Raw genomic sequence first — 15305 nt, 5'->3', positions numbered from 1 at the left:
CTGGGAGCCGCCGCCGTGCCCTCGGTGAGCGCTGCCGGCCCCGCCCGCCGCCGCCTCGTCAGCGCTGCCAGCGTGGAGCCGCTCGGGCCCGGCGGAAGCGGCGAGCCGCGGGGCGTCCCCGGCCATGGACGCCTCTCTGGAGAAGGTCTGCGGGGGGACGGGAGGGCCCTGAGGGATGAGGGGGCTGCCGGGGTGAGGGGGCCGCGGACCGGCGCCGAGCGCGCAGGGCCCCGGGGCTCCCGGGACGCCCCGCCGGGCCTGAGGCACGGGGTCGGCGCCTGGCTGAGGTGTGAGCACCGCTCCTCCTGCAGAGCCGGGTTCCTGGGTGCTCCCTGACGGTTCCTGGGTGCTCCCTGACGGTTCCTGGGTGCTCCCTGACGGTTCCTGGGGTCTCCTGACGGTTTCGTTTCCTGGGCTGCAGCAGGGCAGTGGGGAGATAGCGCTGTTTGCTCTTTTCTGTTCAGTGCCCTGTACAGAGCAAATAGCAATTGTGTAATGATGTCAGTCGCTGAGAAATTTGATTTTGCCGTTGTCACTGAGAATCAGTATCTGGAGGAGTTTTCTGGGACCTGTCACACTTTTGGCTCTCATTGCACCTGCGGTGTTTCGGGAGACCTGTCCTGAAAGCAAGGAGAGGCTGGCTGCTCAGATGTGGCTTATCACCATTATTCATATATGGTTTATCTCCGTTGTATGCCTTTCAGGACAGTATGCATTTGCAGCAGCGTACACTCTGTGTGCTGTGGAGATGTTACTGCTTCCGTCCACTTTGCATCATTTCCTGTACTCAGCATGTTCGGTTTTTTGTAGTCTTTGGAATCAGCTAGATAAGTGTGAATGGGATGTGCTGCAGTAAAATGAATGAGAAGGAAATTCAGAAGGGCTCTTTCTGACATGGTTAGTAAGTAGACAGCAAAACAGTTAGCTGTATTAGAATCCAAATGAAGAATGCAATGTTAAGGAGTATTTGGTCAGCTTTAAATGCTTCAGTTCTTCACTAGCACTAACAGAAGTCATGGTGACTGCTCGTTCTTCTGAAAAGTTTTAATAAGTAAAACCTAACTGACTACTAGTTTGGAATATGGTCTTTACTGTGCTTGAATCCACAGACTTGAAAGAAGGCGTGCTGATACAGGGCAACTTACTGCCCTATAGTGCTGACAGACTGCTTATAAACTGTGTGCAACTAGGTCATCACAAGCAAAGAAAACGCCCTGCAAGAATTAATGCTTAAATTTTGTAATGGAGTAGAAGTCTGTGTTTTGGTTATTTGAATTCTTGATGTCAGTAGTAGCCTGTCATGGCGAGGGCCCTATGAAAACTCGTGTATCTCATTTTCAGTATACACAAATAGATATGTGTAAAGAGTTAACGTTTGTTTTACTTCCTCTCTTATTTTTTTATCATGGCTCTTTTCGCCTTGGATGATAAAAGCTGTAGCACTCTGTGTCATGTCATAACCCAATTATTGTCTTCCATGCACTTAGCAGTTAGTGCCCTCTTGAAGTAGCCATTAGTTAAGATAGCTGTGAATTAGTAAAATCCGCACTTTATTTGCTCTTGTGTGTGATATAAAAGAAGTGTTCTTCATGAATCAAATTGAAATTCATCCAAGCTGGGATATTTTTATCCTCCGAGAATGTGCATCCCCTTACCCTGTGCTTATTAAGCAGTATCATAATGCATCTGAGTGTCTTTTATTTGTACCATGTCTCCTTTTTATGTTTTTATACATACAGCTTATTGGGATATCAGTGATAAGTGCTTTCTAATTTGTATAAAAGTTTGTAAAAACTTTGTATTTTTCATAATGATGAAGGCCTTTTGTTGGAATCACCTAACTATAGGGTGACAGTGAATGACTATGCTCATTAGTTGCATGCAAATAAAATGATTTAAGTGTGTGAGAAACTTCTTGAGAATTGAAAACATTGCATGGTAGGCTTGCGAGGAGAACTTGTAGAATCTGACATGCAGTTGTGCACACCAGCAATCTCATAGTTTAGTTTTGCAAGTGATCTTTGTTTTATCAGACATGGCTTTTTGTTTTTTAATTTATGAACACTGTGTGTCTTCAGTGGTATAATTAGGATGCTTTTTTTTTTCAGAAATCCAGAAATTTGGGGGTGAATTTCAGGTTTAATTTCTTCTGGAAGACTGTGTTCAACTCGAAGTTTGGGCAGCAGATCTATGATTTTTTTTTGCTCCATTTATATTGTGATATGTGACCACTCTTGAAGGATTTTAACATTTTAAGTTTCAAGTTAGGTGACTGTCGCTGATAAAATAAGGCAAATTCTTTCTTTGCATCTCCTTGCTGTCTCCGCAGCGCTGTTTTCCCTAAACATGAATAAACTGTTTGGGCTTCTCTCTCAGCCTGTAACTTTTTTTTCTTTTGTTCCTGTATTAATTACCACAACATCCTGGTAACTTCAGGGAGTGCTTGTGACAGCAGATGTGTGTGCCAGTCCTGCTGCATGACAAGGAAGTGATAAAGTTTAAAAGAGCAAATGCCTGTAAGCAGAAGCCTTGTGGTAATATTAGCCTTCTGCATTCAAGGCTAACAGTCAGGAAAGTGCTGCTTTTTTATTTGTCATCTAAGGCATTTCTTAGCCTGCAGAATAAACACAGTATTATTTTGGCTTGAAGAATTCTGATCATTGTTTGAGATTAATTTATTGTTGAGAACATTTTTTTTCTTGGCTGGTAAAACTTTTTTTCTAGGCAAACATAATAACGTAGGGGGGAAATAAGGCATACTTCTGGTGAAGTACTGTGCTACGCCTGTGAGTCTCTTTGCACGCAGAATAGTTTATGCAGACTGTTTGAAATCATCCCTTTCTGGCACTAGGAGTACAGCCAGCAGAAGTGCAAAGTAAAGATTGTAAAACGCTGATATGAAACAGCATTCTCACTTTGGAATTTGTAATTGGTGTTCGGTCTTCTCACAACCGGAGATGATCCCTTATCTTTCCCCCTGTTGCCAGGTGACCCTGAGGTGTGACATGCTGCCTGTATTTTACAGTTCAAAGTGCTTAAAGAATAATAGATTAGTTACAAAATGAAAAAGTAAACACAAATTGTGCCTCTCACAACATTAACCTTACTGAATTTAATTAGTGCATCTCAAAGGCAACAACCGGAGATGACCCCTTATCTTTCCCCCTGTTGCCAGGTGACCCTGAGGTGTGACATGCTGCCTGTATTTTACAGTTCAAAGTGCTTAAAGAATAATAGATTAGTTACAAAATGCAAAAGTAAACACAAATTGTGCCTCTCACAACATTAACCTTACTGAATTTAATTAGTGCATCTCAAAGACAACAACCGGTTAGAATGAGATAGGCGAGTGAATGTCAGGGTTCTGGACGAACCGGAGGGGGCAGGAGGTGTCGGGATGCTGAATGAAGGATGAAGTGGTGGCTAGTGCCTCCTTGGAGCTTGAAAGGACATGGCATGTCTTGGAAGCCACCTGGTTAAAGGATTACCTAACTGTGGTCAGTCATCCCGTGGTACCCAGGGAAGGGCTGAGGGCAGAAACTAAGGCTAATATGAGCAGTTTCAGTTTCTGCATCTGCAAGTAATGTCCCGGTTTTTGGAGTTGTTTCCTTGTTTGCATTTTTCCCTAAGTGCCTTTTCAGCAAAGGAAAAGCATATTGAAAAGAAAAGCTATAGTGGATGTTGATAGTGAGCCTGGATCCACTTGCTAATGTTAGAGATGGGAGCTACTGCAGGTATGGGGAGGCTGACAAGTATCAGAGCTAACTGAGAGCTGGCTTGTGCTGCAGGAGACCTAGTCCCCTGCTTCACTGGTTTACTGCTGGACACAATCTGAAAGGAAGCAACCACACCATTCCCCTGTCCTTCAGTTCTGCAGGAATTGTAGGCCTAAGCAACCTCATAAATCATCTCAGGCTTAAACAGGGAAAAAAAGGTAAAAATAATTAAAGTGTGTTTAATGCAAGTGAGCTCACAAGATAGAGAAGAATTTAGAGGCATGAACATTCCGTTGTGCTGGATGGAGGATAGAAGTGCCCACAGCTTTCCCACAAGTTCTCCTAGTGCTTGGCAGAAAGAACTGCAGAGCTGAAAACAAGTTTATTGGGATAGTGCACGTGAAGGATGCAAACCCTGCAGGAGGTCAAACAAATCGGTCCAGAGGAACTCAACGATGAAGGCTGTTGGTGAAAGAAAGTGAGCTCAGGTGGGGTGTCAGTGCACCCTGCTTTAATGTTGTATTTGCGTTGTTTGTCCCGTGAAGGTTTTACTTCTCCTTCCAAGATGGGTTGTAAATATACTCGTATGGGGACTGTAGGCACTAAATGACTGGACAACCAGCTTGTTTTGATGGTAAATTTTTAACAGACATAATCAAGAAGTAAGGAAGAAGAAATCTGGCTTTGCTGGCCTAGCCACTCATAAACAAGCAAGCAAAGAAGCGCCCCTGAAACTTACTCTTTTTGTCAGGCCAGTAAATAGCTAGAAGTCCTACATAAACTAAAGCACTGAAACAAAATGTGAGTTTCTAAGAGCAGTGCGTTGAAGATCAACAAGCAGTGCAATGAAAGACATTCAGGCTTCTGAAAATACATTCACATGAAAGTGAATTACGCAACAAACATTTCAAAATGCTTTTGAGAGCTGAAACAGTCTGCAGTTTTGCTATGTGAAGATTCTCAGGGAGGAAGACAAAAGGCTCTTTCAGGTGCCTAAGGAGGAAGGCTCTGAATGAGTTTGATGGCCTGGCAGTGGTGACCATGCAAGCCAAGTGTAGAATTTCAGGTTGCATAGATGGGTATTTAAATTCAGGTTAACACCTTCCAAGTTCTGTCTCCCATGTTTGCTTTTGTGGGTTGCTTTTATAGGATCTCGAAATTATGGTTCCACAGCTTGTTGGGAAGGGATGGGCAGTTTATGCAGCAGGGCCACCTCAGGTTGCCCCAGGCCAGTAACGTTTCTGGCATGCAAGTTTCTCTTACCTTCATGAGAAAGATAGGCTTTTGATGCACTTCCCTTACACATATATAAGTTCATCTTCTGCTGTTCTCCAGGTGTTATGGCTACTGGTTTTACAATTGTGTTTGTAGATCTTACTGTGTTGGAAAAGTTCCTATGAAAAGCCTGGTGCAGGCAGGATGCCTTTTACATCTGTGCAGCTGTTTTGCACCCCCATCTCCTCCCCCAAAATGGATGTGGACCTGTGGTCAGAAGGTAGTATTGGAGAGCTTGTCTGCTTGTCCTAGTTCAAGAACATGAAAAAAAACTCTGTTATTGCTGCTTGGGGCCTATCCACACGTGACCTTATTTACAGACTGAACTGAACCAACGTACTACGTGATCATGGCATGTTATTGAAGTGCGTCCAGAATTTCCCTAACTGAGTGGCTTGCTGTTGCAACTTCATCACACCTGTTTTTCTTGCTGTTTAAATTCTGCAGATAGTCTGCTCCTTCCCACCTCCGTGCCCTCACTGATTTGAGCAGAGGAGGGAGCATGTATAAAATTCAGTGTGCAGCAACAAAAGGATTCTTTTGCATCCTGTAGTTCAAATGAGAAAATGAATTGCTGTGCATCCACTTAGCGGCTGGAAAAATGCAGAAGGGGTTCATCTTCCAATTAAATCCACATCAGAACTGGAGGACTTGCTGGATGTCATAGCATTTTATGTTTCTTGGCGTAACTTCTCGTGACTTTGTCTCACGACATAAAACTGTATTTTATGTCTTTGTTCTGCTAGCTTATTGACACAAGGGTTTCATGCATGGGTAATTGCCACTGAGACTCAGTGAGTCACAAGGTAAGCATATGCAGGCTTTAACAGCTGCTGTCATTCCGGCAGGTGAATTAATTGTGTTAGTAACAACCAAAAGCAACACAGAGGCTTTTTTGTAATGGCTCTACATCTTGTGTCAGCATCTCCAACAGATCTATTTGAATATTTGCATGTAACTCTACACAAAGTTCAAGCAAATAACTGCCTTAGCATTGCTAGTGTTTTATGGCAACTTGTAGCAATGTACGCGAGATTGACTAGTCACACCAGTAAGTTATGTCTATTACTCCCTTAAAAATCAGTTGTGCTCCAGGGAGTCTCTAAGACCTTTTTCTAGAGTTTCTTTGATGTGATGCTACTCTGGACACTTCGAAAATGTATGGAAATATTGCCAATGATCATATTTAGGATTTTTGCCTAGCTCTGTATGTTGTGTTCTGAGTACCAAATGCTTGCAGCGTAGGTATTCTTTATCTCTGCGATGAGGTCACAAACTTTGCAAGTTTGTACTGCTGTCACACAGCATGTGAAGAAGTCATGGGCCTCACCTGCACTGGATGTTATAGAAGCCAGAAGTGTAAAAAGCAAACAAACAAACATCTATTGTTAGCTGCTGGGGGTTACTGTGGGAGAACTTTATGGAATACACTGTTCTTTATTCTGCCCCAAAGCATTAGTTACGGGCCAATCCTGAAAGGACAGACTGCAGAGAGCTGTCAGCCTCAGTTTGAGCCAGTGTGACCATGCCTGGCTACTGATTCTTCCAGCCACCTACCACTTGCTATGATATGAGTTAGATCTCTAAATATTTTGGTAAAAATAGTCTTTGAACATATGGTAACTCTCATTTTTTTCCTCCTTGATCAGTCCTCTGGATGAAAGTAGTGTAAAATCCTCATGTAAATTAATCCCACTTCCTTCTGCGGTTAAATTTTCTTTTGTCTGCCTCTGCGTGAGCAAACATATTGGCCTGTGCCGCACCACGCATGCGGCACAGTTACACGCGTTTCCATCAGTGGTAATGGAAAGCATGTGCAGGCCTTGAGGCCTGCTGCTCAAATACTGTGCAGACAAGGAATTATGGCCCTGCACTATGGGTAGGGTAAGCTTAAATATTAAACTTGGTTAAGATTTTTTTTTTTAAAGCAACAACCACCAATTCCACACACATACAAAGAAAAAGAAAAACAGCAACAACAACAAAACTGCTGAAGCAGCAGTCAAAGTGGTTAACTGCTGGAGGCTTTGGAATGAGGACAAATCTCTTGAAAAACGGTTGTTACTGAATTTGCAGACACTGTGCTTACAGTGCGTTTGGGAGCAGAGGAAGGGAGAAGAGAGACTGATGAAAGGGTCTCGTGAGTATCTTAGAGTATTTTGCTGTCAGATCTGATGAGTGGTATCAGTGGTTTTACCTTCTACCTTCATAATGGGCTACATTTAATACTCAAGTACTGTTTAATATCAACCACTGTAGGTAAACCAAGCCCTGAGATGATACCTTTCACATCCTCTGGAAGCTTCTGGATGTCCTCCGATCCTTAAACAGATAAATATTCCTGGTCAGATCTCTTGTGTCAGTGTAGCCAGGCTTCTTGGGTTCAACTTCTTAAAGAGACTTCTTCACAGTTAAAGCAGTTCTTTAGAAAATAATACTTGCTTGTCTTTGAACTTGTTACCTGGTTCATGGGAAATAGGTTCAACTTTTTTTTTTTTTTTTTAAAGTTCTTCCACCCCTACGGGCTCTTTAACAGGGATCTGTTGCTATCTGGTCTCAGGAGTGAATTCATGATTTTTAACCTGTTTTGTGCAGCTAGAGGCTGCAACTCAGTGACCTAAAACCTGCCTTGGTCACACTAGTCAGTTTTCAGCTTCCCAAACAGCTTCTTTTTCTAGAAGGTACCTTTCTTGTAAGAAATAATAGTGTTGGGTTTATCCACTGATCGTGGTCTGTTTGTTTTGTTTTTCATGGCTTTTTCCTGTTACTATTATGGCAGAGGGGCTAGAGGATTTTTTTTATGAGAATCTTGGATCTATCAATAATAAAATCCACATCATAACTGTTCTGTTTTGGGTTAGTTATTTTAGGTTAATAATATGTTTTCATTTTTGTCTATTTTGGATTCAGGTTATACAGCATATTATTTTTAAATGAGTACACATGCATGTCTGATGCATGAATTTGTATTGAGTGTGTTGTGGGGACAGTAGTAAGATAAATGATGTTCTGGTCTTTGATAGAAGTTATCTTTTATTTTCCTGACAGATGGTTGATCCTACTCTAGCAGAAATGGGAAAGAATCTGAACGAAGCAATGAAGATGCTAGAAGACAATCAAAGGTATGTACAAAGAATAACAACCATAAAACAATACCTATTTGTGCTCAGGGTATGATTATTAATGCCATTGTCATTAAGTGGGATAGAACTCATTTTCCTGGTAGTTGAAGGTCATCCTGTCCTTCTGAAGCTTATACCTAAACAAACTGCTGTTTCTCAAATAATAGGATTTTTAAAATATCCACACGTGTTTTTATGCATGTTCTGTAATGTTCAGAGTAAGTCCAGCAAGTCCATTTTTTGCAGGGTTGTTAGATCTTTTCCTATTGCTGTGCAAGTAACTTTTAATATGTCTGTATATGAGACTCTTCTTTAAGTTTAACATTTTCTGTTAAAGCATTAAAGAAACATTTTAGAATCTCTTTAATCCAGTCTTGGCTAAACTTTTGTTTTGGGCTCATCTGATTTTTCAAACTTTTAAGTGAAATAAGTTGCGAACATATCAGCATGTATTTTGCAAGACAGCTACACTGATGCTGTAAAACACAAACTAAATACATAATTTGTTCTTGTGTCTTTAACATAGAAAAGCGGAGGAGGAAAATGAAAAGAAGTATGCACGGAAGGATATTCCTGGACCACTACAAGGCAGGTGGGCAACAACAGTTTTTGGATAATGTTCTATACTGTTTAGAATATGTAAAATACATGTAACACATAACACTTCTGTGTTAAGGCAAACAGGAGCATTTACCATAGTCTGGCATTGTAACAACTTTTGTGACTTTTTCCATATTCGTGCAGGGAAAAAAAGATTACTTGTCCTAGGTGACTGAAATTTTGAACTATTGGAAGCAATTGGTGCATTGGTACATATTGTCATTAAGACTTTATAATAAATATAGATATACCTGTGCTATAGAATCAAAATTCACTAAAACACCAAGACAATAAATTAATAACCGAGACTGACGAGGCAGAAAACCTTTTTTTTTTTTTTTTTAATAAATAAATATAAAAACTAGAAATCCAGTTTAGCACAGCTGTCTAAAAAATTGTATGGAGCTTTTGTGCACATGGCATATAAAATCATTGCATCTGAAAACTCAGACTTAAAATTTGTTGTAACCTCTGCTCTGGAAGAGGAAATTTTTTCTTCAGAAAACATTGCGAAATCTATTGGTCTTTTATGTACATAAATTAACCTTGTTTTGGAGTGGAGACACTGAATTAGCTTTTTCTAAGAATGAAAAGCATTTCCAAATGTCATTGTGTCCTAAGTGGCCTCTTTGCTAGACAGTGGTGTTTAATTTGTTGTTTTTTTCTGATGTGTTTTTTTGTTTTCCCCTCACTGATACCCCAGTGGCCAGGACATGGTGAGCATACTTCAGTTAGTTCAGAACCTAATGCATGGTGAGGAGGAAGAGGAGTCTTCACAGGCCTACCGGTAAAGTCAATATGAATTGTTGGATGTGGCAGATACCTGATTTTGTTCTACTCTGATATTACAGAGCTTGCACTTTAAAATGCTTAAATGTATAAAGATATTATGCAACCATGTGACTTTTTAAAGGCTACTTAATTATATTATATAGTGAACCAGAATAATGCATTAGGCTTGGCTTTCTTAAAATTATCAAGCTTTCATTGAGTTAGGGCTATTAGTAAATGGAGTTGTACAATGGAATTCTCTCTGATATGACAGCTCGTTTTGTTTTTTACTTTCTGAAAGTTGGTTCAAGTCTGAAAGTCTTATGTCTTTGAATGCCAACAAAAATATTTACTACCTCGCCCTGTAAAGTTTAAAGGAGGTTTCCATTTTCCTGCAAAATGGAAATAATACTAACTTATCTGTCGAAGTTCAGTGATATTTGAAAAACAGTTTGGAGATGGGGAAGAAAAACAGGAAAAAAAATCAACTAATGAAAGCTATGCTATAATAACGGTCTCCTGAGTTTTCTCAGCATGAGGAAGGGAAGATATATGTTTAACGCACATTAAAGTCACAGTGCAGATAAGGTGCCTAGTTCCAACTCATGCTTGCTGATCATAGTAAACCTTCACTTATCAGTAGGATTTACCTTGAATGGCTATAAAGAAGCTGAGGTGTTACTGGAAGCAGCTAGGCCAAGTGAATGTGCAATGTCTACACTGGCATTTTAGTATGGTAACATACAACAGCAAGAGGGAGACTGGTATACGGTATTTCCCTCTGATAAATATTTAAAATTGCATGTCAACAAATTCTACTACTGTAGTGAAAACATGCAAACCTAAATTTACTGAAACGTTCGTGACTTGTATTTAGTTGGCAATTTCTCTGTTCTGGCTTGCAGACTTCAAAATGTTGGTGAACAGGGTCACATGGCTCTACTGGGGCATAGTTTGGCTGCTTATATATCAGTGCTGGACAGGGAAAGACTGAGAAAACTTACAACAAGGATCCTTTCTGACACTACCCTCTGGCTCTGCAGGCTTTTCAGGTGAGTTGCTGTGAATAACTTAAGTACAACTGGGCAGTAGTAATTGTTTAAAAATACGTGTGATATCAACAAAATAAACTGCTATCATGAATTTACAAGTATTCTTTGAAAGATCTTTAACACATCACATTTTTTTCTTTTTTTAAAGACATTGAATGGCAGAACTTGTTAGTAATATGGTTGCCATAAAAATCTTATAATGGCTATATGGTGGAGTTAAGGACCAAAGTGCAGTTCCAACATATAGCTGGTTGATCACTTAACTGATTTTTTTTTTTGAGATATATGTTGTGTTGCTGTGGTTTGAGGTGCTTCATGTTTTTGAAAGTAGTATTCAGTTAATTTGTCCTTTGCTCTTCCTGGGTCTAGCTCACTTTTCTAGGTAGGAAGGGATTCACTGATTAGAAATTCCTTTTCCCTTCCTGAAACAACAAAAAAACATTTTATCACTCTCACGATACTGCATCTTTCAGAAAATGTTGCCAGTGCTACTGAGAAGTGTTAGCTTTTTTTTGTGTGTGTAGTACAAGATTAAATGGTTAATATAGCTAAATATATAAAGTTAACACAAACTTAATTGTTTGAATTATAGATCGTAAAGGATTCTTCTTACATTGTTAGGCTTACCTCCATCAGGATTATTTTATAAATTCAATGATAATGTCTGTCTGTCTGACTTAAATTGAAACTTTGTGTGATGATGAAATTTGGGAAGTTGCAGGTAACCCAGGTATTTTGCCAAATGTTTATGTATATATAGAGAGATGTGATTTTGTAATTAATGACGGAATGTGGTCCCCAAAGTTTCGTGACTCATAGGCAACAGCATTTAAAAAATACCATGCTGTAAACTGCTTCATACCTCTTGACATTTTCTGTGGCTATGACCAACACTAGAGGGATTTTCCTGTGCCCACGTTAGTTTACAGAAATGTTGCATAAAGGTGAAGTGAATGTTTACATGTGGGTCATTTTGGAGTTCAACCCTGGAATACTCAGCAGGATTTGTGCATCAGATAGTCTGTGACAATCTGTTTCAGTGCCTTTACATAAACTTGTGGATAAATGCTGTCCTTAGATGTCCCAAGACTACTGATTTACTTGTTGCACAAAAAATGCTAAAAGAAATATCTAGCATGCAAGTTGCTTTATAAATTGAGGTATCTGCTGTTTCTGCTGTTGCTGTTTTCTGTAGTTACGACAGTTAACAGATTGCGCTCAATGCAGAACACTTGCACCTTATCTATTCTTTGTTTATTTTGCTCCTATTTCTTGACTGTAAGTTTTAATGTACTGATTTTAGTTCAATGCTTGGAAGGGTTTCAAAAAAAAGGAAGGGGAGGAGCAGGAACACCCTCCCACACTCATAAGCCCCAAAGAAATGTTCTTAATAAATCAGATTGAAGGCAAAATAGCTATAAAATCATTAAAATATTCCCAGGGAAGAAAAATATTTTATTTATGTAACCCATCTAAAACATCTGGGAAATTGCTGTGCAGTGTACTGAATAAATTGTGGTAATACTCACAAACTTTGTAAATTACAAATGGCATCAGTAACTTTTGGCTATTATGAAATATTTATTTGTGACTTCATAATAAAGTTTGCCCATTTCTGCCCATTTACCCTATTTCATGTATCATATTCCAGTTTTTACTAATATAACTTAAAGGATGTCATGTTGCATTCTCTTGAAAATTAGTAGTCTAGAATTTACATATAATAAACTCAGATAAACCCATTAATGTGTTTCTCCCCTACCCCAGCTCTTACCAAGCAAGGCTTTGAACTCTGTAAAGGAAATTTTTTAGGACCCCAGATGTTCTTTTCTTTCTTACTTTGTCTCAGTTTAAATCAATATATATACTGGGCTTCTCTCATTATTCATCTCAGCCTGTTTCAACAAAGCTTCCTTCTGCTGAATTTTTCCTGTTAAGATAGTTTTTTGCTCTTTCTGTGTCCTCTTAAAACACTAACCAGTGAAGGAGCTCATTTTAGTCACTAAACTAGCTGTTGGTTTGAGTTTTGGTGGTTTTTTTTTGGTCATACTCAGATTTTCTTACAGGTATGAAAATGGGTCAGCTTATTATCATGAAGATGATCGCGAAGGTCTCCTAAAAATCTGTCGACTTGTTATTCACACACGCTATGAAGATTATACAGTGGAAGGATTTAACGTGCTATATACTAAGCAGCCTGTTATATACATTAGTTCTGCAGCTAGAACAGGCTTGGGCCAAGCTCTCTGCAATCAGGTAAAGTGAATCAGTTGTGGCTTCAGCTGCAAGTAGAAGCTGGCTGGCTTCATATTGCCTATTAGAAATTTACATTTAAAAAATATATTCAGACTTTTTCTGCAAGACACTGCTACTTTCTACTGGCAGCAGTCTTGTAAATCAGTTGGAACTAGTGAGAAATTTCCTTTAAAACTAATTGTCTGCCTGGAACTTAATAATTCTTCCAAATTTTTCTTACTACTACTGTGTTGACTGAATACATGTATTGTCAGGCAAGCTGGGCAGTCTCTCTCTGCAGCTTTCCTGTTCCTTCCACACATTTGCTTGTCATTGTCAAATCAGTGTTCCTCACAAGCAGATTCTTCTCAACCTCTTCTCTACTTTGCCTTTCTATGGGCATAATAGATTTTTGTACCTTACAAAATTATTTATGTTTCTGAGACTTAGGATGATTTCTATGCCTGTTAAAAGACAGCATGAAAAGGGGTATTTTGAACAAGGAAGCTTGGGCCTCAAAAAGTTCAGTTCTGATTTTAGGAAGAGCTTAACTTTGGTGATTTTGAGAATGTTTTTTTCCCTCATGGTAAAAACAATAGCAATGTGACTGTACAGCAACACATTACAGGGGAGAGGGGAAGAGAATCTTAGGTGAAACCATACTTTGATGCCAATGCAATATCTGTAAGTTAGAAATACAGAAATACTATATAGTGTGTTGGTATTGCTTTATTAACCGCACTTTCCAAAGTTATAAAACATTGGCAAAGGAAGTGAAGTCCATACTGTGAGTAACCTCAGTAGCTGTAGTGGACTGTATATTTAAATTAAAAACACTTGACTGGGAAAAAGTAGTTTCAGGTTGCATATTTGGTCTGTGTTTTGCAGCAACAATACAGTGGGAGGGAGAGAAATTTTCTGAATATTTCCAGTGAAACAACCCACATGCTAACTCCTTGTTTATTTATTTAAAAAGATGGGGTGATTGTTTCTAGATCACTTTGCGCTTTTCGTAAGCCACTGGTCAGGGTGAAAAAGACCCAAATATACTGGATTTTGACCTCTTCCTTTCATTTCAAAAATGATAACATTTGTTGAATACAGTTCAGGGAGAAGTGTGGTTCCATTTCAGAAAGTTTTGTTTGGAATAGAAAACAAATTACCCCAATACCCCAAAAAGCAGTGCTTTAAAGAAATCCAATTTTTCTTAATTATGGTCAAAACCTGTTTTGCCAAGCATTTATTTGCATGAATGTTTTGAGACCATATGATTGAGACCATATGCAGATTTTCTTGTTGCATACGTAATGTTCAGTGATATTTTTAAACTTAACATACACTAAAATAAAGGGTCAAATTCTTGGGACTTCTGTTTTCTGAAGTCTTTGGAGAGGGCAAGTAGAGGTACAACTAAGATTAAAAATGTAGACAGCAGAGAAATAAAATTGTTAGCATAGAAGGAACTGGTCTGGGCCAAAATGACTTAGGTAGTAAGTGGTAAAAGTTCATTGCAATAAGTTGGTGTCTTTTGCAGGCAAAATGTTGCATGTAGTTATTGATTGAACCTTTTTAATACAAAAAAAAAATTGCTGCTAATAATTCTAATAATTGGTATTTTTGGAGCCTTTTGCTTCTGAGTACAAACAAAAGATAAGGCACTACTGTTAACTTGTCCTTATCAGGTGATCACTGAATTTAAGTGATGCTGTTTTAGCTTAGACTTTGAGAAATAGTGTATATTGTAGAGCACAAATTGGAACTGAGAAACTGGACAATCAGATGTTAATTCAACTTCTGTCAAATAAACGTATAAACACAAACTGGTTTGTAACTGTAATTCTCTTAATTTGATGAACTTTCTGTTCAGAGTGATGAGCATGATCAACCAGATTTCCATTGCCTAGTGATCTTCCAGGTTAAAGATTAAAATGTGTAAGAGACCTTCATCCAACCCCCATGTTAATTACGCAGAGTTGTCTGAAATTTACCTCTATAGCAAAGGAAGAACATGAACATAATCATGTGAATTAAGCAGTATGCTCAAAGTAAGCAGATTGCTCTCTACTTGGTAGTAAAGTGACTGAACTTCCAGTGTAATAGGGTCCATGCAAAAAGCCTATTTGCTTATAGGCTATATTCATTCAAAGGGTGGGTGCATAGATGTCTCAGTAGAAATGCTGTATGCAGTTCATGTACTAACCAAACCTATTGTGTGTTTTTTTTTTTCCGAGTTTCTCTTGTGCTTTCTTTTCTCTGCTAATAATTTGATTAAAAGTTTTGTCAAGAAACTTGGTTCAAAATGTAGTAGCCAGCTTTTTATTGACACGTTTACTACTTAATGTGTCACTTAATATGTGTATTTCTTTGAACGCTTGAAGTGAGTATTCTGAAGCATGTCTCAGTTGTTCAAATTCCATCATTTTTATTGCAGCTAGGGTTACCCCTCTCTTGCATGTGCCGTGTGCCTTGTAACACCATGTTTGGATCTCAACATCAAATGGTAAGTTTGTCTTCCTTAAGAATTACATTTTTTT

General features: G+C 39.0%; 1 protein-coding gene across 2 annotated transcripts in view; it reads left to right on the top strand.

Moving 5' to 3' along the window:
- PDXDC1 (pyridoxal dependent decarboxylase domain containing 1) overlaps nt 1–15305 on the top strand; it is a 31462-nt gene that overhangs the window by 316 nt on the left and 15841 nt on the right. Inside the window, exons 1-7 of one of the 2 annotated variants that reach the window (XM_040575229.1) lie at nt 9–145; nt 8040–8113; nt 8640–8705; nt 9417–9500; nt 10390–10536; nt 12603–12792; nt 15203–15271. In XM_040575229.1, the coding sequence (XP_040431163.1) occupies nt 125–145; nt 8040–8113; nt 8640–8705; nt 9417–9500; nt 10390–10536; nt 12603–12792; nt 15203–15271 (651 nt within the window). In that variant the 5' untranslated portion in view covers nt 9–124. Of the gene's footprint in view, nt 1–8; nt 146–8039; nt 8114–8639; nt 8706–9416; nt 9501–10389; nt 10537–12602; nt 12793–15202; nt 15272–15305 lie in introns of those variants that run through there. The other variant, XM_040575230.1, reaches the window with a different exon arrangement.

The sequence above is a fragment of the Cygnus olor genome, chromosome 15 (genome assembly GCF_009769625.2).
Source record: "Cygnus olor isolate bCygOlo1 chromosome 15, bCygOlo1.pri.v2, whole genome shotgun sequence".
Lineage (NCBI taxonomy): Eukaryota > Metazoa > Chordata > Aves > Anseriformes > Anatidae > Cygnus > Cygnus olor.
Note: the sequence above shows the minus strand (reverse complement) of the source record. Positions and strands in the feature narration are given on the sequence as shown.